The 24,718-nt window shown below is 42.6% G+C and overlaps 1 protein-coding gene across 2 annotated transcripts in view; it reads left to right on the top strand.

Moving 5' to 3' along the window:
- The window catches only part of DSCAM (DS cell adhesion molecule), a 665,984-nt gene that overhangs the window by 507,041 nt on the left and 134,225 nt on the right, over positions 1-24,718 (top strand). For both annotated transcript variants that reach the window (XM_075073839.1, XM_032791676.2), the window contains exons 12-14: positions 12,202-12,398; positions 17,845-17,941; positions 19,359-19,487. In XM_075073839.1, coding sequence (XP_074929940.1) covers positions 12,202-12,398; positions 17,845-17,941; positions 19,359-19,487 — 423 coding nt within the window. The remainder of the gene's footprint in view (positions 1-12,201; positions 12,399-17,844; positions 17,942-19,358; positions 19,488-24,718) is intronic.

The raw sequence follows: 24,718 nt of genomic DNA, 5'->3' as shown, positions 1-24,718 counted from the left end.
AGACAAAAAGATACACAGATCCTATAAACATTTCCCTGCCTCTGTTCCCTCACTACCCTGGAACATTCCTTGGGCTTAGGTCAGAGTCTTCTGCAGTGTTGTTGAGCCCTTTCCTGCAGTTCATAGTTTCTCCTCTGAATCATAGAGTGTCTCTCTCTGACCCTTCCAGTCAGTATACCTCCACACACATTCTTCCCCCACACCATCCACTATTCAATGAGAGGCTCTCTCTTTTAGAACCTCCAATCCCTTTTGGCAGCCTCATCAAGTGATCAAAGTCAGGTGATTCATTGCTTAGTTACCTCACCCCTGAAGTTCAGACTTGAAAAACTGGTGGTCACTGGGTGGCAGCCATCTCTTTGTCCAAGGGTATTCCATTTGAATGTTCACTCATCAGAGGTTAATGACCATCTATTGTTAGCCATGTGCCAGGTGCAGGAATTTCTCCTGTTATCTCCTGTGATCTCTCTTAATATGGAGGCAAAAGACAACAGAGAAGGCAAACAGTCTGTGCATTCAAAATAGTTTTCAGTCTAACACAGAAGGTCCCCAGTATCAACCAGAATTCGTAAGAGGCACTTAGATAGACTTTCCCAAATCATTACAATTTTTTTATAAAGGAAAAAGGATAGGAATGGAGTTTGGTTTGGTATTGAAATATCAGTTAGTTAGCTGTTTGCTGGAACAGTTAAAACTAGAGAAAAGAAAAAAGAACCTCAAAACCAAATTTCCCTGAAGCTCAGGGAATTCACATTCAGAGCCAAACTTCACATTTTTTGCAGCTATACAGTGCTAAATTCTGCCTTTGCCACTAGCTCAATGTATGGGGCAATGTATAGTTGCCACGAAAGCAGATTGTGACTCACACATGCAAATTGGTAGATGCAGTATCTGTGTTTTGTAACCACTCAATGGATTTTTAAGATTCTTATGTATGCCTCAGATGTAAAATATCAGTTTTGGACTTTGAGTACTCATAGAAATATTAGTATTATAGGCCGCTGCACTCAAATTCTGAAAATATCAAAAGCTTTTTTTATTAAGCTGACCCTTTTGAGTTAAGTATTTAAAATACCCCCTTTTCATTTTGTAGGCCATATGAGATTTAATGCTTGAGTAATTAAATTCATGCAGCAAGTATTTAAATTAAATTATTCTCGGACTTGTGTCCAGGAAATTCTTGAACTACAACTCTGTAGTAGAGGGAGAGATACTTGTTATCAGTTTTATGCTACTAGAGAAAATATTAATGAATTGAGGTCAAATCTGGTGAGTAGTTTTAGCTAAAAAAAATGGATTTTTTTTCAAACAAGTCAAAATGGTTCATTTAGACCATTTTGAAATTAAATGTTTTAACTTTTCATTTTGAAACTTTTCATTTTGAAGTTTAGCTCTGTTTATTACAAAAAAAAGTTTTAAAAAAGCAGAAACAATACAAAATGAAAACTTTTTTCTTTGTTTCAAATAAAAAACACCCTAAAACAACAAAGCAAAATGAAAAACTGAAAAAAAAATGGTTTCATGGTTTTGTTTCATTTTGAGTGTTTTTCAATCTGAAACAAACTTTTATGTTTTGTTTTGTTTTCATTTTGGTGAGAAAATAAAACAAAGTAAGTTTAGAAACACGAAGGTTTTTCAAATTTTTTGATTTGGCCCCCAAACCAAAAAAATCAATGACACACAGAATCATAGAAATTGTAGGGCTGGAAGGCACCTCAAGAGGCACCGAGGCAAGACCAAATAAACCTATACCATCCCTGATAGGTGTTTGTCTAACCTATTCTTAAAAACCACCAGTGACAAGAATTCCACAAACCTCCTTGAAAGCCTATTCCAGCGTTTAACTATTCTTACTATATCTCACCTAAAGCTCTCTCATTGCAGATTAAGTCGATTACTTCATGTTCTACTTTCAGTGACCGTGGACAATAATTGATCACTGTCGTCTTTATAAGAACTTTTTAATTTAATTGAAGACTGTTTTCAGCCCTCCGTTCCCCTCCCACCAGTGGCCTCACCCCTCCTTCTTCATTTCTTAAAAGGCTAAACATGCCCAGTTTTTTTAACCTTTCCTCATTGGTCAGGTTTTCTAAACCGTTTATGTTGCTCTCGTCTAGATTCTGACCAATTTGTCCACATCTTTCCTAAAGTGTAGCACCCAAAACTGGACACAGTACTTCAGCTGAGGCCTCACCAGTGCCAAGTAGAGTGTGACAATTACCTCTCGTGTCTTACATAAGACACACCTGTTAATACACCTCACAATGATATTAGCCTTTTTTGCGACTGTATCACACTGTTGGCTCATATTCAGTTGTGATCCACTATAACCCCAGATCCTTTTCAGCAGTACTACCACCTACCCAGTTATTCTGTTTTTTGCATTTATGCCTATGATTTTTCCTTCTAAGTGGTAATACTTTGTACCAGGGCAGAGGTAACTGCTCAATTCAATGGATGCACTATACTGTAATCAAGTGGGACACCAATCACCCACGAAAGTTCCCTCTGCCCCAGCACTGCAACCCTAATCCTGTCTTGATATGGAGAGAAAGCCCAGAGGGAGAGGCAGCTGGACAGTGACCTCACCCTGCCGTGGGGGCTCCTGTCCCATGGGATTGGGCTCGGCTCCCCACTCCAGCCGTTGTACCCTGGCACACAGATTCACAGTGCCACTCAGGTTTGGCCTGCTTGGTTTCATGGTGGGTGCAATTGAATCCTTGCTACAGTCGCTCCTGCTTTGCTCTTTTCTTTATTGAATTTCATCATGTTGATTTCAGACCAATTCTCTAATCTGTCAAGGTCATTTTGAATTCTAATCCTGTCCTCCAAAGTGCTTGCAATCCCTCCCAGTTTGGCGTCACTTCCAAATTTTATAAGCATAATCTCCACCCCATTATCCAAATCATTAATGAAAATACATTATAGTACTGGATCCAGGACAGACCATTGCAGGACTTCTATGGATACGTCCTCCCAGTCTGACAGCATATCCTTGATAACTACTCTTTGAGTACGGTTTTTCAAGCAGTTATGTGCCCACTTTATAGTAATTTCAGTTTAACCACATTTCTCTAATTTTCTTATGAGAATATTATGTGGGATTGTGTCAAAAGCCCTACTAAACTTAAGCTATATCACATCTATTGCTTCCCTTCCTATCCAGTAGGCCAGTAACCCTGTCAAAGAAGGAAATTAGGATGGCTTGGCGTGATTTTTTCTTGACAGATCCATACTGGCTATTACTTATCACCCTACTATTCCTTAGGTGCTTACAAACTGGATTTTAATAAATTGTTCCAGTATCCAGGTATCAACATTAGATTGATTGGTCTATAATTCCCCAGGTCCTCTTTTTCCCCCTTTTTACTAAGTTCTACATCATGCTATAACCTCTGTTTGGGGACTATATCCCATACTGATTGGGGAATCAATCAACTAGATTATTTAATCATTTTTTTCCATTGCTGGCTTCCATGATTAACCAAATTTGTGAATCTTGAGTTCATACACTACTGTAGAAATACCCTCTGAATATAGTTTACAACAAACAGAAAATGCTTGTGAACTTCTAAGCCCCATGTGACTAAATTCAAAGGTGCAAGCTCAGACACTTGGCGCTAGAACTTGCAAGCCACATTTTCAAAGGGCTTCCTTTTCATTTCCTACGACATGTAGTGCATAGGTGCAGTTGTCTGTCCAAAGTTGCAGGATCAGGGCCAAAATGTGCCAGTGCCCCCAGGTACACATATAAAACACACCTTTGTGTCCATAAATTGGATAACTGTATATGCCTAATTTACTGATTTGTAAGTTTAGATGCAAATGGGTGCATGCCCCAAAAGCTGACCCTCTGTATATATGGCCTTCTTGATAGTTGGAAAGTCATGCTTTTGTGAAATAAATCAGCTGAGCAGTATAGTATTATATTTCGGGGGACTCCTAGAGAAATGGGGACCACCACTTCTTTTTATGAAAGCAGGAATTCCTCTCAACTCTGTTTCCTCTTTCAAGTAATTTTTAATATGGAACACTTCTCTGTAAGAAAGTTTATCAGGATTTAATATACAAACAGTTTTACAAGACATAGGTAATCAGACTGCATAATGGTGCCTGGTAAGTGCATCATATCCCAGAGAAAACCTTTCTAAGAATCCTTTCTGTAATTAGATCCAATTTTTAATTCTAACCCACAGCTCCACAACCCTGTTAATTATCAGATCAGTTTGTTATGGTTCAGAAACCCTTCTTATAGAAAGGGCTGCATCCTGACATATTGTCATATCCAAGCATCAATAGCTCTGACATGTGAAAAGGTCATGCCACCAAACATTAGTATTTCAAAACAGCAATTATAGTAATTCGTTTAAAAAAGGTTTCTTCTTCTGTCTACTAGCAATGGCTTAGTCTGGAAGAAAAGACTGTTAGTCTATAAGGTGCCACAGGACTCTTTGCTGCTTTTACAGATCCAGACTAACACGGCTACCCCTCTGATATATGAAAAGGTTATGATTTGTTGGTTATGATTATGCTATCTGTATGTGTGTATCATTTTGTAGTTAAAGTTATGAATATTGGCTATGTACTTGTATCTCAATGTGTTTGATTTTAAGTAGCATTAGTGAAGCATTTGGTCAGCTTCTTGAGAAAGGAATCTGCAGATTAAGGGCCAAATCAAGAAACACTTAACTGACAATGGATTTTGGGAGACGCCAATCCACATCTGAGCTTTCCTGGGAACGTTTAAACTAACATGTAAACAAATGAGTCATGCATGGACATGTGACTTGCCCATGTGACTCCAAACTCCATCTTGCTGCTGTAATTTTCCATAGTAAGAACAAAGGGGTGTCCTTCCACATGGCAGAGAATATAAAAGGCAGCTGCATCATCTCCATTTTGTCTTCAGTCCTGCTTCTTACCTCTGGAGTAACTTTGCTACATACTGAAGCTCTGAACAAATCACTGAATGACCCACCCAAGCTGTGGATGTACTCCAGAAACTTGATTTGAGCCTGCAGTTTATTCCACCACTGTTACAAGCCTGAACCAAGAACTTTGCCTTTACTGTATGTGATTGATTCCATTTAACCAATTCTAACTCTCATCTATATTTCTTTCTTTTTATGAATAAACCTTTAGAGTTTAGATTCTAAAGGACTGGCAACAGAGTGATTTGTGAGTAAGATTGGACTTATATATTGACCTAGGTCTGGGGCTTGGTCCTTTGGGGTTGGGAGAACCTTTTTTCTTTTATTGGGGTATTGGTTTTCATAAGCATTCATCCCCATAACGAGTGGCACTGGTGGTGATACTGGGAAACTGGAGTGTCTAAGGGAATTGCTTGTATGACTTCTGGTTAGCCAGTGGGATGAGACCGAAGTGCTCTCTGTTTGGCTGCTTTGGTGCCTTAATAATAAAGGGAACCCAGCTTTGGGCTGTAACTGCCCTGCTCTAAGCAATTTGTCCTGAATTGATACACTCAGTTGTGTCCTGCCAGAGGCAGCATCATTACAGTGGCGACACTCGTCATATCTGCCTGTCCTTATCCATTGACACTCATGTCCACACTCCTTTATCCACTGTTATTCCAAACACTGGATAGCAAGGTGAGGCACAACATGGCCCCATTTTTTATACCTTGTGCCTGTGGTAGCCTACTGGGAAACCCAGGGTCAGAGGACACATTTTCAAGATTGTACCCAAAATACAATCTGTGGGCAAACTTACTTCCTGTCAGTGTAAACATGGATGAGGCTAGTCTTGAGCAGACTTACTTCAGTCCATTTCCTCAGATGGGGACTGTTTTCTCACTCTGCTCAGCCAACACCTTAATGATGGTAGCACCAAGAAGAAGGGAACACTTAGCCTGCCTGACTCCAAGATGAAGAAAAGGAAGCAGGTTTTGCTCCTTTCCTGGGAAGAAGCAGGAGCCTTGTGGCTGGCTTATCAGACAGACAGAAAAAGGACCTCAGCCGCATCTCATTCTGCTGCTGCAGCAGCAGCACAGGTCAGGCTGGGTTCTAATCGCTGAATGGTTCGTTCTTCTCACCTGCCATGATCTCCATATAAACGGGGAGCCAGATGTGTGAGTGAATAAAGCACTTCTCCACTCCTTCAGGTGACAACTCAGGGAGCAGAATCTAGGTGTATGTCTACACAGCATTTTGGAGATAGCCTCCCAGCTGAAGTCAGCCAACTTGGATTAGAGGGGCTCTTGCTAGCACTCTAAAAATATCTGTATAGAGAGCACTCTGCAATTGCAGCTGAGGGTGGAGCTGGGCTCTGAAGCCCACACCCCTCCTTGACTGAGCTCCAGCCTGAGCTACAACTTAAAGTATTGTTTGTACAGCTATTTTTAGAGCTCTAGCACAGGGCTTCTCAAACTGGGGGTCGGGACCCCTCAGGGACAAATGAAAAAAAAGGGACTCAGGGAGTCGTGAGGTTATTACATGGGGTGTCATGAGCTGTCAAACTCCACCGGAAATCCCACTTTGCCTCCAGCATTTATAATGGTGTTAAATATATAAACAAGTCTTTTTAATTTATAAGGGGGTCACACTCAGAGACTTGCTATGTGAAAGGGGTCACCAGTACAAAAGACTGAGAGCCACTGCTCTAGCACAAGCCCTGCTAGCCCAGGGCTATTGACGCAGGCTGGGTGGCTTGCTCCAAAATGCTGGGTAGAAAAGCCATAGGTGGTGAAGAGTGACTGTGGTGTAGTGTGATATTCAGCAGCGGATCACAGCATTTGTGACAGTGCTCATTTTTTGGCCAATGTGTGCGATGAGGAGAGGCAGTGGCCCTGAGTTCATTCCAGAGTCCATGGCTACATGTCTGATTGCTCCATGGCCCATCCTGGCCTGCTTTAGAGCATGTTGTTCAGAAACTTATATATAGATGTAAGCAGAGTCAGGTTGAGCGCTACTCTGACATCTGGTGGTGAATTGTAGGGAGTGTGGAAAGAATCTCAAAAATTTCAAAGGGTGTGGAAAGATTTGCATTGACATCCACTTCACACTTAGCATAAACCCACAGCAGCTTGGGATGGTGATTTTAACAGCTCATGGGTTCATCCCCCCATATTTCTTTAGTATTGATTCGTGTGAAAGGGAGTTGTGGGGACTGCTTTGTGACAAGAACGAACTCTATACCTCAGTGGTGGGTCAGTTGTCCTAAACATGGGACAGCGCGGTCCACACCCTATGCATTGAGAGTGAGGTGGGGACTGTGTGCCGGATGTAACTTATGGTTATCTGTCCCCTTTGATGGGCTCTCTGCACACACCAACCTTGCACATCCCTTATCTCCTGTTAAAGATGATCAAATCATAGCTAATTATAATGATTCTCATTGGAGTCCATCTAGAGACTGCTGAGCTGAATTCGTAATGACTGGTCTTCCAGGTGCAATCTGAGCAACCGGTGCATCCCTTAAGGGCGCGTGGACCTAGAGACTGAAAATCACTGAAGAAGGCTGAACATGAGCTGCAAACGTACTAGAGGCTGTTTTTGGTTATAGTTGTGTTATTAACGTTCCTGGGTTGGTTAACTATGATTTCTCGCATGGATGGCCACGGTCTGGTTAGAAGATTCCTCCTATCGCTTTATTAAAAAGTATATGCGGTTTTTCACCCAGGACTTCCCCGTTGACTAGCCAGAGCGGAGATGGAGAGCAGTGAATCAAAGGGCTGAGTCCTCCATTGGACAAGGCGCTCGGAAGGCGAGTGAAGGCAGTTGCGTATAGTGGCAGTCTGAGAGGAGCACGCCAGTCTCAGTGCTTGTGGTGGGGCGTGGCTTTGTGCAGTGGAGGCTGCATAATGCAAGGAACTTTCTATTGGAACGATCGGGAAATCAAAACAGTTTCGCGCCCCTCGTAGACCCATACTGGAATGTAAGGGTGCCCCTACTAGCCTATGTGGTTTGGACTCCCCCTCCCCCCCAGTTTTCCATCCACGGGCTATGAGGTGGGCAGAGGGGGTATACGTAGAGGAGTTGGACACAAAGCTTGGATGGGACCCATCTACAGACTGTTAAATCTCTCTTGACGCTATGTGGGCTCTGCTGCCTGCTTTCTGTGATTCAGGCTTACCGGTCAAAATAGGAGTCTTCTAATGTCATTTACTCGGCTCACGATACCAGGGTGTTAGGCACTGAAACACGAGGACTGGTGGGATGTGCGAGGGAGCTGCGTGTGAGGCGTTTGTGGCATCGCATGAAGCCCGAGTGGCACTCCATTGGAGCTTAATTTGATCTTGGCCTGAAGAGTCGCACCTGAGAACTGTTGTTTATCTTAAGGACATTGCCAAAACGTTCACTGAGAGGGTTTTTTGTTTATGGTGTTGTTGTTATAACCCTGTTTGTGATGTTTCTCCATGGGATGCCGCGATGATTCCTTTCTTTATAAAACAGAGCCCCCAGCCCTCCGTGCTTGCGACATTATGTCTCTATTCGGACGGTCTATGATTTGGCACTAACAATGGGGGATTGTACTGTTCAGTGACAGTGCGTTGCGACTGTATCGTTATAGGTCTGACACTTACTAACCGGTAGAGAACGCAGCTCAGACGCCGGGAGGGTTACTCTTGCGTATACCTTGTTATCCCAATTCTGATTCTGGTATGTTAAGGGGGTTAGGTTCAGAAGTAGCAGTACCAGCGGCTTTAGTGTGCTGCCGCACTTTTGATTCCCGAGATGTCCCATGAAGCTCTTCCTGTACGGTTGTGCTGGAAGGGAAGGTTCAGTGCAAAATTTCATTTACATTGTATTTGAGCCTCTGGTTACCTAGATTTGATGCTTTTTCTGCTTTACCCTTTGACTATACGCAGTCGTATTGAAGGGCTTTTTAATAGGATCGCTCCGGTTTTTTTTATTAGATTTTACTTCCTTTGTTTGTCCTTTTGCTTCGCTCCTTTTGACTTGACTGAGTCGGGGCCGAGGGAAGAACATTATTGGAGCAATGCAATGGAGCAGATTATTTTAGGATAATGCAGGATTCAGGCAAACAACCGTTGTTGTTCGACAGCATGTATTTTGCTTTTTAATTACTAGGTGCGCTGCTCACTCTCCGTTCAGTAGTGTGACAATTGAAAGTCGCGATTTACTGACACCTAAATTGGAATTAACAAGGGGGATTGCCACCCCCCTAGCGGCAATGTTCCTCAAAGCTTTGGTGTGTTGAGGAACGTGTCAGGAGACTGTGTATCTGTAATATTTGCTAGTACTAACACCATCCGGCCCTTTGGTTATCCTGTGCACTTTTATGTGATACGCGACATTTTGATCATGGCTTTCGTGAGGTTCGGTAGGAGTGACGCATTACGTCAAGATGAATGTTAGTGGAAATTTAGGCGAAGGTATATAATTTGCCATAGCATGCGGTTGGAGGAGACTCTCGAGCTGATGTGATCTAGTGTCTCGTCTCTGTGTTCCTTTACTATTCGGGAGATTAGTGTGGCGATCTAGTGACTTGTGTCCATTTCTAATTAGTGTGTGGATATCGCAGAAAGGCTTTATCTCTTTATGGATTTATCTTTTTTAAATGCGTATGAATGTAAGTTATAGCCGTGGGTGGTCTTGGTAGATATCATGGTGTTTGAGGTAATTACATTCTCTAATTGACGATTTCTTAGGAATTGGATTATAACATTCTTTTTTCTACGCTTTTTGGTCTTTCGGATTTAACGTGAGTGGTTACTCTACTCACCCCCCCCCCCAGTTTCCACCCAGGCTTAGGGGAGAGGGGGGGACTCTACAGATAAACTCTTGAACTCTGGGGTGGCACTGACCAGAGACTTTTGGGTTCTTGGACTTTGGGGTGATTGGACTTAAGATCCTAAGGGGAAAAGGACATTGCCAAACGTACTGAGAGGTGGGTTTTTTGTTTATGGTTTGTGTTATAACCCTGTTTGTGATGTTTCTCCATGGGATGCCGCGTTGATTCCTTTCTTTATTAAAAAGATTTTGTTACACCCAGACTCCGTGCTTGCGAGAGGGGAAGTATTGCCTCCTAGAAGCGCCCAGGGGGGTATGGTATGTAAGTGTCCCAGGTCACTGGGTGGGGGCTCGAGCCGGTTATGCATTGTGTTACTGAAACGGAACCCCTGGATACTGAACCCGGCCCTTGTTGCTGCCAGTTCAGAGGGGCAGAAGGGTTACATACAGTTGGACACAAAGCTGATGCCACACTGTTCCTCTGTGTGGCTCTGCTGCTGCTTTCTTGTGATCAGGCTACGGTCAAAATTTAGGAGTCTTCTAAATGTCAGTTACCTTCTGGCTCACGAGACCAGAACAAGCAGAGCAGAGAGACAGTTTGTGGTTGCTGCACTGCATGAACCCAGCACCCCTTGTGCTTGTTGGTGAGTCACTCAGCTGTCGTTTACTTTATTGCATCACCCAGTGTCAAAAGAAGACAGAGATTTCAGGGTCTGATTTTGTTGAATGGTATGTTGAGAGGAGGTTCAGTTTTGGATTTGTCAGTTCTGAGCCTGTCTTTTTAAGGAACTGTGAGAGGAGGACATTCAGTAAAGACTTCTGAGCACTACAGATAATTACATCTATGCCATAATGTAGATTTTGAAATGAAACTTGAAAATTGCATTTTCTTTATATATAGATTGTGACAAAAGTAAGATTTTACAGCTTTTTTATTCTTCTTAGCCCTATAGAGCCAACGCAGCAGACACTTAGGGTATGGCTACACTTGCAGCTGTACAGCGCTGTGAGTTAAACCTTTCTTTGTACAGCTGAGCAGGGAAAGTGCTGCAGTCTGTCCACACTGACAGCTGCCAGCGCACTGCATGGCCACATTTTCAGTGGCATTGGGAGTGTTGCATTATGGGCAGCTATCTCAGCGTTCAAGTGGCTGCAATGTGCTTTTCAAAGTGGGGGTGTGGAGTGTGACAGGGAGTGTAGGGGAAGAGAGAATGGATTTTTGTAGTGCGGACACTGTGTCAGCACCCTGCCTTGCAAGTTCCGACCCCCCTCCCTCCACCACCCCCTCTCACTCACTGAAAGCAAACAGCAGCTGTTTGGTTTTTTCTCACAGACCAGATAAGCAGCCGCTTGCGGAAATGGACCCTCCCCCTCCACACTCCGCGCGCCACCTCTCTCTCCAAGCAAACATTAGCTGTGGGCGTTCCAAAGGGAGCCCCCCTGCCTGCTTCTGCTCATTCACAGCAAACAGTAGCTGTGTTTGTTTTTTTGATAAGCAGCTTCTGGAGCCCAGAGTTCACAACAAAACAAGGAAAAGAACCTTCACTTAAAAGGATTATGGGGAGTTTCCAGAAGTAAATTACTGCGTAATAAGGTTGCTCCCCATTTACACTGGAGCACCAGTGTCTCAGCAACTCTGCAGCAACTGTTATTCCTCTCGGGGAGGTGGAGTACCTGCAGCTCTGTAGCCATGGGGGTACAGCGCTGTATGTGCCTTGCCAGTGTGGACGGGGAGTGAGTTACAGTGCTGTGGGCAGCTTTATTGCGCTGTAACTCTCAAGTGTAGTCAAGGCCTTAGTGTGAGTAGGCTGAAAATCATGTCCAAATGGACTACTCAATACAGTAGGAGAAAATCAGGGTAGATTTAGCATCAGCTTTATATATAAACATGTTCGGTACATATGGTAATTACGGTATATATTCTACATACATAGATCATAATGTCCTCTGTGCAGTCATCTATCTCTTGTATTTTTGTACAGCTCCTAGCTTAATGGGGCTCTGATCTCCACTGTAATGCTGACAATAATGCAGAATATACTTATAAAAAATAGAAATGTAAATTCATGACCCATTGGTCTTCCTCGGTCATTTCTGCTGAATCTCATCATAGTAGCATGGCACTGAGTATAAAGTTCTTTCATCACATCTTTACAGGCCACATACCTGACTGCTTATGGCTCACAGTAATTTTCTGAATCTATTAATATTTTAATTTATTAAAGATAAGAATGGACTCAAGCTTCAAATCTAGATTCCTAGAACCCTAATGTGTAGGAAGAATTGTTTGGATCTCAGATGTTAGCTTGGGACCATCTTCAGCTAAAATATTATTTCTTATATTACATAAAAATGAAAATAAAACCATTGTCTAAGTATTTGTGCTAGATAGTGACATATCAAGAGCATGGCTGAGCCTGAGACTACAAGGCCAGACCTCAGTTACAATAGCTGTCTCACTGATGAGCTGCCTTGTTTTTGATTTTAGTTCCTGCTATGATCACTTCCTATCCAAACACCACTTTGGCAACACAAGGTCAAAAGAAGGAGATGAGCTGCACAGCACATGGAGAGAAACCCATCATAGTCCGCTGGGAGAAAGAGGATCGAATCATTAACCCTGAAATGTCCCGCTATCTTGTTTCCACCAAGGAAGTGGGTGATGAAGTCATCTCTACCCTGCAGGTATTAAAGCAAAGTGACCAATGACCTGTTTATACATTCTAGAGGATTGCTTGCTTCTATTTTTTATGGCTGAGGACACCAGGCACAGCTGTCACCACCATCCTCAATCTAAATATAATGACTTTGGGTCTGATGCTTCCTCTTTCTTATACTGGTTTGAGTCAGAAGTAACCCCACTATAGTCAGTAGAGTCCATATTGGTACAAAACCAGTATACCAAGAGAATCAGACACTGTGTTTTTCAAGTGCCTTCTCTCCCTCTTCCTATCTACGCTTCTGAGTGGCACCCAGGCAGTCAAAGTAATAATCAGATAAAATTTCCATTACAATATCCTAAGCCAAGTGAGGTTAAAGGAAAAAGTGCCACAGGGACATGAGAAGGACTTGCACTGTGTTTGTTAATATTCAGTAGATCCTGGATATTGTAGCAAAAATCAGCCAGCCAGCTGGCAAGAAGTCATATTTCACAGCTTTCTGTTACTTATGTGAAATACAGCTCTCTGGTGGTATCATAGCTATGACTCTTGCTTTATCTGTCAAATATAGACAGGGCTCAGTTAAGCCAGAAAAGGCTCTGTTGGAAAGGGTATGGGGAGGAGGTGTAGCACCTTACTGGCATTAATGACGCATGGGTAGTAGTGGGAGCAAGAGTAGAGGTAGCCCTTGATAAACAAGTGAAGATATCCTATGCGCTGGTGCCATGATCCTTCCCTCACTCTACCAAGAAATGCATTCTGGATACAGTATCGTTTCTTGTGGTACTAGCTTGCCCCTTCTTCCATTACGGCAGCCTGCAGCCAAATAATGCTGCCTCCTGCACAAGTGTGCTAAGCAAGGGACAAAGGGCTTCTTGTGCCCTCTCCCCACCTCCAGCCTGGCATAGCCACAATTTGGCCTGGAGTCAGTATTACCAGTACATGTATAACACACTATCCAGGTAGCTGAGACCAAGTGATGAATCCTAACATGGTTTTGTAATACGACCCGTCTTAGTGTTGAAATTGACATCAAGACTAAGGACATCAACACAGGCTACATCTGATGCTGCTGCACTTTTTGGTCCAAATACACCTGTACCCTGATATAACGCAGTCCTTAGGAGACAAAAAATCTCAGTGCATTATAGGTGAGACCGTGTTATATCAAACTTGCTTTGCACCCCCTTACCTTGTTCCCTGACTGCCCCTTCCAGAGACCTCCATCCCCAATCACCCCGAGGATCCCACCCCCTACCCAACCCTCCTGTCCCCTGACTGCTCTGACCCCTATCCACCCTCCCCCCACCCCCTGACAGGAACTCACCGGCAGTGGCGGGAAGCAGAGCAGCACGGCCCCAGTCCGCTCCACTGCACCAGCTTCCAGCTACAACGCTCCGCTTCCTGCCGCCGGTGAGTGCAGAGAGGTTGGGGAAAGGACGCCCCCCACACTCACTTGCGGTGGGAAGTGGAGTGACACGGCCCCAGCCTGCTCCACTTTCCTTGCCCCGGCCCCAGCCATGTAGCTGGGGAGCAGCTGGAGAAAGGTCTTGCACTCACCTGCAGTGGTGGGAAGCGAAGCGCCATGGCTGGGAGCTGGCAGAGTGGAGCTGGCTGGGGCTGGGCTGCTCTGCTTCCTGCCACTGGTGAGTGCAGGGAGGTTGGGGAAAGGATGCCCCCCCCCCGTACTCACCTGCAGCAGGAAGCGGAGAGCGGTATCTGGGAGCTAGTGGAGTGGAGTGGGCTGGGGCCAGGCTGCTCCACTTCCGCCGCTGCTAGTGAGAGCGGCGGGGGATCCCTACCCCCAAATCCCCTCCCCCGAGTGACACTGCTGGGGCCAGGGTGAGGGAAGCAGAGCGGGCTGCTCCCAACTGCCTGCTAATCCCCCGGGCAATTCTGGGACTGCAGGACCCCCAAAAGTGCCCTCCCACAGCTCCGGCCCCCCAGACCCTGGGGAGGAGCCCCTGACCACCCCTGAGACCCTCTGCCCCTTATCTAACCCCTCGGCCCCAGCCTAGCCTGGCACCCTTAACACAATCCTCAGAGCAGTGTGTCAGAGCTTTACCGCCTTGTACGTGAACCCGCATTCTATCAAGCCATGTTATATCAGGGTAGAGGTGTACCATGTATTTAAAGATTTAGATGGATGCAATGCCTAATGTAGCAACTGGAGCACCTTTCTTTGATCTTCTTTTACTTTTAAGTATCATTTCCAGTGCGATTTGTCACCAGGAATCCCTCCAGGCTCTAGATCCCTGGAAGCACTGATGTCTCCCCTTATCCCCTTCCTCTACATGGGAAGGGCACCAACAAGGCTGTTTTCCCCGCCACTTTTCTCTGGGCAGCAGGGCTAAGCAACACTTCACTTTTCTGCACCTTCTCTGTTGAGCTGCTACTATCTTCTGTCTGGGGATGGATGGAAAGGTGTACTGGAAGAGGGATTGACAACAACTGAAAAGGGGGGGATAAAAGGAAGTGGGAGGTCTTTGGGAAGAAAAATTTTGGGGAAGAAAATATATTCAGCAGATGGGAAGGATTAAGAAAAGACAAGATCAGGTGAATTAAACAGTGAGTTTTATTTAAAACTCATCAGTAAACATAAGTTACTAACACGCATGTATATTTAGTAAAAACATATTTTTGCCTATATATTTAGTAATATATTAAAAAAAAATCCCACAGATTTTCAAAAAAATCTTCCAAAGAATGTAATGCAAAACTTTCTCCATAATTTGGCAAAATTCTTGTTGATTTCCAGTACTGCTTTTCAGTTATACTATAATATAAAATATCTCTTATTGTTTTGTTTTTTTAACTCAAGGAAATAACTCTAGCTCTGTGAGATGCTAGGGTATACTCTCACAGTAAAATATAGCTCTTTCTTCACTAGCTGAAAGATGTTTTGGAGACTGTCCAGTAAAGCTCCTGTTCTACTTTTGTTGAAGTCGATGTGAGTTTTGTCATTGACTTCAGTGAGAGAGGATAAGGTCCTAAGTATGTGTGTGCATGTACGTATGCGATGAATAGTATTTATTACATACAAATAAATCTATTATGCAAATAGATACATTAACATGAGTCCCAGCACCCACGATCATCTTGATGATTTTAGTGTGATTCCATCTGGGCGCACATGATAGCACTTCTGTGTGTAAGATTGGGGCATTAATCCCTTTCTTGGTTAGCAAATTGTTTATGAAATAATATGGTAGTGATATATACTGTATATGTAGAGAGAGAGAGAGAGAGAGAGAAAGACATAGCTATAGATATAAATGCACAAAAAAGTTACAATAATATTATTAAGGTTGCAACGTCAAGCTCTCAGAAGTTAAGAAATGTCAGAATTAAAGTTGCCTGTGCAACTTTAATTTGTCCCCTTCATAGTTTTTAATTACATGATCACATAATGTTTTTTCCACAGGAAACCCTGCCTTATTCAGCACATGGGATGGACAGTGCTCACTTAATGAACAGTTATTGAATATATAGATATATATTTTATTTTAATTGTTCTGTGTGGGCCCCAGGCCGCATTTACTGCACACTATACAAACCCTGTTCTGAATATAAAAATATTCATTTCCTTATAGGAGTCTCTATGGCATTCATAATTATACTATCTGAAGGCTTCTCAAACATTAATTAATTTATCTTTACAGACAGCCTGGTGAGGTGAAGTGGAGGTATTATCCCCATTTTACAGATGGGGAACTGAGGCACAGATCGAATGTTTCCACTAATTTTGGGTGTCCATTTTAAGACACCTACAACTTGATTTTTCAGAGTACGTAGCATTATATAGCACTTTAGATGTTAAAAGCACAGCTCCCATTGATTTCAGTTGCAGCTATGAGTGTTCAGAACTTCTGCAAAACAGCTCCAAGGGTCTCAAATCAGGCACCAAGGAAATGAGAAAAACACAATTCTTGACCATCTGTGAAAAGTCTGGTTTAAGTGATTTGCCAAGTATCAGATAAGAATTCTGGGACGGTGGCAGGGATAGAATCCAGTTCTCCAGGGCAGCATTCAGCTGCTTTAACCATGAGACCATCCTTTCACTTCCCACAGTTCCCTGCCCTCTCTCTGTTAGAATCAGACAGTTGCCTTCTCCACGCTACCCGGATCACCAGCAGGAGAGTTATTGAGAGCACAGGAGAGACAGGTTCCTTTCTCTCAGTTCCTTTGCTTGGCCCCATCCTGGCCTGGCGCAGCTGGGAGCAGTCATTACAGGGAAACTCCAGCTTCTATGATGTAGCCCTGGGCTGGAAGGTGCACGCTCAGCCACTCTGTGGGTATGACTCATGCAGAACCTGGTCAGCTCTAGGAGAAGAGAGAGGGTGCAGCATGCTCAGTAAATTTGTGTGGATGGCTCATGTGCAGTCCTGTCACATGTAGGATCTTTGAGGGGACGATGCATGAGCAGTTTAGTCAGCACTTCGAGCTGGCAGAGGTTTGAACATGCTCAGTTAGGAGGCAGTCTGTGGAGATTTTAGCTGCTGAAGTCAGAGCTCTCTATTGTGCATTTACAAACTGAGATTTTTCAAAGTCTTATAACTGGACTACAGTCGGGTGGATTTTCAAGGGGATAGAAAAAAAAGGGCACATCCTTGACACAGTCAACCCCCGGCCAAATTTCAGGTCCCTGTTCCAAAGCATGGGGTTTGACCATTGTGACTGAAATTAAAAAAAAAAAAACAATAGCCAGAGGCAGATACCTGTTATAAAAAATATCTCAGCCCAAATTGTTAAATTCTGGCAAAGTTATAAGCAACAGGGCCTTATAATGGGAAATATTAGGCAAGCTTAATAATAGCTGGCTCTACCAGGTCCACCTATAAAATATGTACATAGATAGATATTATTATGGTGCTTATCTCCAGTTTCCTGCAATAATTTTTGACACCGTACATTAAATTGCATTTATTATGCATTTTTGACCACCTCACCTGCACTCTGCCCACAAATCCATCTCCACTAGGATTACTTCCAGATACTAAGTTGCTTCAAACATCAGCCATTCTTCTTTTTAAAAAACCAACCTGCCAAAGAAAAGTTTCTTTCCTGCTTCCAAAGTAAAATATTAAAGTGATCTTAGGTGCAGAATAGGGAGTATTGAGCCCTCGATCAGTGAAAAATTAAAGATCTGACCTCATGTAACCAACAGAGCTAAAAAAGGATTCTACCACTGGAAAGGGGAGACGCCCAGCTTTCTAATAGATTTAGCTCTTGCCTCTAGTCTTGATAGATACCAGCTTTTTGGACCTTACACTCATGCCATTAATATTTATTCTGCATAGTTACATGGGTGTTTGTATATTCCATCTACACACACACATACAATATCTGTGCAGTACTGCAAAGAGAAACAGTTTGTATCATTGCCCTACCCTGTATCTGAAAGATGCTTACATTTATTTGCTTTCTGTACATATTGTTGAATCAATGGCTTCTTTTCAATCCTCCTCTAGATTTTGCCAACTGTGCGTGAAGATTCTGGCTTCTTTTCCTGCCATGCTATCAATTCTTATGGGGAGGACCGTGGAATAATTCAGCTCACTGTGCAAGGTAGGAAGAGGACAACATAAGGAAAAAACACAACTATTGTAGTACAGTAAGTGTATGCCATGCTCAGAAATCTGTTTTGGGGGGGAGGTGCTAGTCCCTAATTAAACGTATTCCTAATTGTCAGAGAAATTAGAAGTTGCATCAGAATCTTAAACTCATGTTTTCTAGCACCATAGAATCAATCACAGTGAAGCTTAAATTCCAGAGTCTTTGTAGAAATGTACAGATGAGTAAAGGGAGTATTTCTTATATTCACTAGTTGACAATCTACTTATCAGACATAAAAATCCATCCAGCACATATAGGGATGGTATACTTGAGGTTTTGTTTTTTTTTTAAATCAAGAAAATGGTTTAAACTCAGGTAAAATAAAGCAAAAGCGATTTGATGTGATGGTTTTTCAGGAGAAATGTTAAACCCACTATATATTTAGAAACAAAATATTTCAAGTTTAATCAGTCAAAATATATTTTAATATATTTGTGCAACTCAGGCTCCGGTAGCCTGTATCGCTTGGGGCTGGGTTCTCCCTCCTGTGGGGAGTTCAGTCGGGCAGACAGCAGCAGCTTGTGGAGTGGTTTAAGGTGATGGTATTTTAGATGCAGAGCAGAGGCAGAACTCAGCCACTGGCCACTGCTGGTTTGCCACATGACACTAGCTCGTTTGCTTTTATGCTTTGGAGCATAACATTTCTAATACTTGCAACAAATCTTTCTCCCAATTCTTGGTTCCCTGTGACTACAGGTTCCACAGAATGTCTGAACCAGCCCTGTCAAGAAATTAGGAGGAAACTGGGAGCCAGATTCTCATTTGCCCTAAGGGTCCTTTATACTGCTCTGGCAATGAAAAGGGATCTTAAAGTGGGCATAAGCTATATATAAATATATATATGTGCCACATTGTGTAACAGCATGAAGTGGGCTTCATGTAAATAAGAATCAGGCCCTTGGTTTTGAACCCTTCTTTTATGTATTTATATTCAAAGGGTTGGGATTCTTATTCCCCCGATAGTTTAGCCCTAAAAGTACTGTCTTTATGTATATACCATCACATACATTCAAAATGTAGAAGTACCAATGCAGTATGACCAATTATAGCCAGAACCTCCCCTGGCATGAATACTGCAAATGGGAGTAGAATTTAAGCAATATTACAATATGTTGCATCTGTGCAGGTCTACCATTAGTTAGTAATCCAAGACAAATTCAGTCACTCTTATTTTGAAAAGTGACTTTTCCTTGCTCCACAGAATGTTCTCCAATGGGTGGTTAAATTAGTATATATATTAATGAGGGAGCAGAGAAAATGGCATGAGATCATCCTGTTAACAGACCACCCTAGAGCCATGCCCATTCTTATAGCTTATGCTTAGTACCAGCATTCTTTTGACTAAAGCAGAGTCTGTTTGTTAACTCAGAGCCACCAGATCCTCCTGAAATAGAAATCCGAGAGGTGAGAGCACGCAGCATTGCCCTCAGATGGACCATGGGATTTGATGGAAATAGCCCGATCACAGGCTACGATATTGAATGCAAGAACAAGTCTGGTAAGAGATAGTCTTCATTTGCATTTCTCATAACTTGTTTTCATTCCTTCATTATTTTGTTTGTACTGTAAACAGTGAATCATAAATCAAAACATCTTGATGGAAATTCTTCCTCCACAGTCTGTTTATTGTTCTACAGTGGGCTTTGTTTTTTGCCATTTCACTCTTTTTGATTTCTTGTCTTAGGACCATTTTGTTTATATTTGGATTGTTGCTCTTCCCTTTTTTTATTGGGATATCCACAGATTTCCTGATGCAGCCTTAGCCATTCCAGTTTGTGACTTCCACAATGGATGCTGAATGGTATTAGGCCACTATTATTACCTTTACCTCCTGTTGTTTTTTTTCCCCAATGCCCATTTTTCCCAGGGTGGTAATTTCTCTGAACAGTGACCTTTTATCTGGAGTGCTGAGCTACAGAAATTCTCTTCTGTTGTACGTAGGGTTGTGTGACATTTCACCTGAACAGCAGGGTTAGGAGCCAAACTGCAGTCTTAGTAGTTTGCTAGGATAGACAAAGCAAGCTGTATAGTAGCTTGCTGAGCCACCAAACTGAGTTTGCAGTAACCTCTGAAATGCTGCAAGGGACGGGCTAGTGGAACATATCTGCAGTACAACGTAAGCAGATATATTTGTGCTAGGTCAGCATTCAACCATATAAACATGCAGCTCATAAGTAAAGCTGACTCATCTGTCTGTATCACTACAGGTGTGCTAATTCGTATTCTTAAAGGGAAAATACAGAGACACAGTGACATTTTAAACTGTTAAATATATGAACTTTGGATTAAATATCATAGCTCTGCCTCTGGGCTGAACTTCATTTGCTCTGTAACGTAAAAGGTGCATGTTGGCTTGAGTTTCAACTGTGTTTGGACAGTTGGCAGAAAGCGTTACCTGTAAGGTCATGAGATCACTTTCATTTATGCTTTCTCACATATAATATGTTGTTGCTGTGTGTTTATGCTACTGTGGTTAATTTAGTGTTACAAACATGTAGATGAAAGACGTGAGTCCATCTGTTTCACAAACATTTTGTATACAACTTTGTAAGACATTACACACTCACAAATAAAGTCTTTCAAATTGTCGGTGGCAGAGGGGGAGAGAAGGAAAATACCCTGTACAGGAATATAAAATGCAAAAAAGATAAAGGATTATGGAGCAAAGCTGAAAGGGTCATTGGAGAACAGTGAGAACTTGAAGAACTGGAAGAAAATAAACATAACTTCTGGTTCAGGAAATCATCCCTAATCAGGAAAGAATTTAAACACAGGTTTGTCTTTAAGCACATGTTCACATTCCATTGAAGTCCATACAAGTTAAGGTATGCTTAAGATTTAAGCCTATGTTTAAATACTCTTGTATATCACGGACCAAGAAAGGACTAGGAAGTAAGCAGAAAATTATAGATGAATAAGATTCACCTTATTGGTAAGTAAGCTTTAAAAGATATTTAAAAGGGATATTGAATTTGTTTGTTTGTTTTGTGTTGCTTCTCATCCTGGTGTTTGTTGTACTCTGTCTACGGAGATTATCTGTGGACCTACTCTAACTGATGCATTTTGAATATATATGGTTATCAGTGCAAACATATTGCTGATGAAATTAATTATGAGAGTATTTGTATAATATTATATTTTTAACTTTTTGAAACTGATAACTAATTGTACAAGTGATATTCCATTGTATGTCTTTAATATTTTGCATTTGATTAGCCTGTATTGTATTTTTCCTGTGCATAGGGTTGCCACTGTACAGGTTTTCCCTGAATTGTTTCTTTTTTTGAGGTGGTTTTCCCAGAAAGTCTATAAGGGTGCTCAGTACACACTACCAGCTGTTCAGTTTTATGGGTTCAGGATCATCCTGGACATCCCTATTTGTGTAACACAGAGGTAGCAATCCTACCTGTGCATAGTCTTTGATATGCAAAAATAGCATATAATATTACTATTGCTAGATTAGGAAGTGAGAGTTAGGAGGATGCTGTGCCACAAAATAGAAACAAACATCACACTTGGTTGTATAAACTTCTCATAAATCAGGGTTTTTTATTTGTATGTTTGGTTTTTTAAGGGGAAATGAGATTATTTAAAAATTGAAATTATACCGGTGAGTATGGTTCCCTAAAGATTATGGGCCAGATTCTCAGTCTAGCATCCCTGGAAGCACAGCCCAGGATGTGCAGTTTAGCAGGTGTTATGACTTTAAGTTATGTGTGCACTTCCAGGTTTCTGGGTCTGGCTTTCCCTATCCACCTGTAATCCACTCCACCAAGCCAAAAGAAGTGGAGTTTAGAATGCCATCCCTCCCTGACGCACCCTCCTCCAACTCTGAGCCTACCCCTACACTGCTCAGGGAATCCCCTGCACCTGGAGACTTCCTGCCTGGAGCCATCCAACTGCTTTCCTCTCCTGCTAGGCTGGAGGAGTGATGTAAAGGGGCAAGAAAGCAGCCCAGAATCAGGGTCTACATCTTATCTGCAGGGGCGGCTCTAGGTATTTTGCTGCCCCAAGCACGGCAGGCAGGCTGCCTTCGGCAGCTTGCCTGCGGGAGGCCCCAGTCCCACAGATTCGGCGGCAGCCTGCGGGAGGTCCGCTGAAGCTGCGGGACCAGCGGACCCTCCGCAGGCATGCTGTCAAAGGCAACCTGCCTGCTGCCCTGGCGGCAACCAGCAGAGCTCCCCCCGTGGCTTACCGCCCCAAGCGCACGCTTGGCGTGCTAGTGCCTGGAGCTGCCGTTGCTTCTCTGGTAGATCTGGTAGAATCTTTTCAGGTGATAATATAGAGTGCATGCAAGGGTGAAGCAGTGAACGTAGTGTACTTGGATTTCAAAACTGCATCTGAACAATACCACATGATAAACCAGTAGCAAGGATAGCATAATAGTTTAAAGTGGTTATGTGACTAGGGCACATTATAATAATAAAAGTTTGAGTCTGGAAAGAAAAAGGAATGGTCTGGAGGAACTGGTGTATAAGACAAAACTTTAAAATCTGTATAGTGATCATTTGCACTGAACTACTGTGCCCAGTTTTTGGTCATAATTCTATAGAAAAATCATCAAGAAGATAGAAAGACAACAAAAAATACAAAAGCACTGATAAAGTTAACTTATGCAGAATGGTTGGGGAAAGCAATGCTGAAGAAAAAGAGAGTCAAGAGGGGTTATCACTGCATTTTTTCAGATGTTCAAAGAGACAGTGATCTTAGGATGATAAGATCCTTGAACTAATATTAAACCCAGTGCTTGGTGTACACAGACGAAAGAAGGAAATAACAGTTTAGAAGATAATTTAGGCAAAACATCCAGCATATGATAAGCATTTGTAATACCTTACCAAGAGTACGAGTGAAAATAACCAGCATAGTTATGTTTAAAGAGAATTAGATACTTAAGAAATAACACTGCAGGTGACTGGTAGATATGCCAACTGACACTTAGGTACCTGGGTCCTAGTGATTGTATAGCGATCAGAGTGTTGACTAGAAACCAGAAGAGATGATTCTTTTCCCATCTATTCTGGAACTTCTGCTTAAAGTGAGAATTCATGAAAAGACCTCAGGACACTACTCTCTGAACTATGGCTTTATGGCCATACACATTACACCCAGCATAAACGTGTACAATTGTTTTTTTCTGATTATATTATACCTGAATGTCTTATTCACAAGTCTTAAAATGTGTGTCAGCCTAGAAATATCAGTTAATGAACAAAGCTCTACCTACAGTAAGTCTTAGGTGAATATTTAAAAATTTCATGGACAAGTCACTGGGGAAAAAAAGCTTAAGTCATAGGTCCAGCAAACCCCCAGTCCAACCGGCAAGACTCTCACAACCATTCCTAAATAGTGACCCAATGTCATCTCCCTTTCTCTTTCTCTGATACCAAACCCACCTTAACACCCTCCAGTGAAACCTTCATTCCGACTCTTGAGTAAACCCACTTGTAATTGTTCTCAGAAAGCAACCAGATTTACTGCCAGTTCTAGAATGACAGAAATGGCCACAAACCTTTGGCAAAGATCCTGAGCTCATCTTCCATCACCTAAACCTACCCACTGCCCAAGTAAGAAGCATTTGTAGCTCTGAAGCTCCTGCAAATTTAAAAGAGTACTGATAAGTAGTTAAACATGGGAAATCACAGAAGATAAGAATATTCAGTTTTCATGACTTCCATGAGAACATGAGTCAAAGGCCTTTTACATGAGTGAATGAACTGTAGCAAAGACAGGGGAGGCTATGAGGGGCCCATTCAGGAACAGCATGGGAAAGAAGCATTCTGCAGATTAAAATGGCATGTGGTGTTTAATAATCTATTTTTGAAATTATTGCCCAATCACACTGCATAACATTGTCATTAGCCCTTTTCACTCTCACCGTGATGTTTTTACTGTAGGCTTGATCCTGTACAATGCAGGTGCTGAGTGTTGTGTTATAAGGTAAAGTGTGATGAGCAAGTCTGGGGTGCACAGGGCAACCTAGGACCATATAAAGGCAATCTCTGGTTTAGACGCATCATAACATGGGACCTCTCAGGGGCCCCACCCATGTACCCCGGCCCTTTCTCCATTTTAAATGGCAGTGGGCCCCTCTCCTGTCACAGAAAGGCAGGGCAACATAAGAATGGCTATACTGGATCAGACCAATCATCCATCTAGCCCAGTATCTTGGTTTCTGACAGTGGCAGGTGCCAGATGCTTCTGAGGAAATGAACAGAATAGGACAAATATTGAATGATTCACCCTCTGCCATCCAGTCCCAGCTTCTGGCAGTCAAAGGTTTAGGGACATAGAGAGCATAGGGTTGCATCCCTGATCGTCTTGGCTAATAGGCACTGATGGACCTATCTTCCATGAATTGGTCTAATTCTTTTTTAAACCCAGTTATGCTTTTGGCCTTTGCAACATCCTTGGCAATGAGTTCCTCAGGTTGACCGTGTTTTGTGTGAAGAAGTACTTCCTTATATTTGTGTTAAACCCGCTGCCTATTAATTTCACTGAGTGACCTCCAATGGTTTTTGTCTTATGTGAAGCGGTAAATAACGCTTCCCTATTCACTTTCTCCACAACATTCATGGTTTTATAGACATAATTAGGGTCCCATCTCTCCACCAGGAATGGAAGCAGGGCCCACACCTTCTCTTCACTGATGGCAGCAAGGGGGCTTCCCATACTTATTCCAACAACTGGAGTGTCACTGTTGGATTAGTGGGACTCTTATCCAGGGGC

Source organism: Chelonoidis abingdonii, chromosome 1, assembly GCF_003597395.2.
Source record: "Chelonoidis abingdonii isolate Lonesome George chromosome 1, CheloAbing_2.0, whole genome shotgun sequence".
NCBI lineage: Eukaryota > Metazoa > Chordata > Testudines > Testudinidae > Chelonoidis > Chelonoidis abingdonii.
This window is presented reverse-complemented; position numbering and strand designations above follow the sequence as displayed.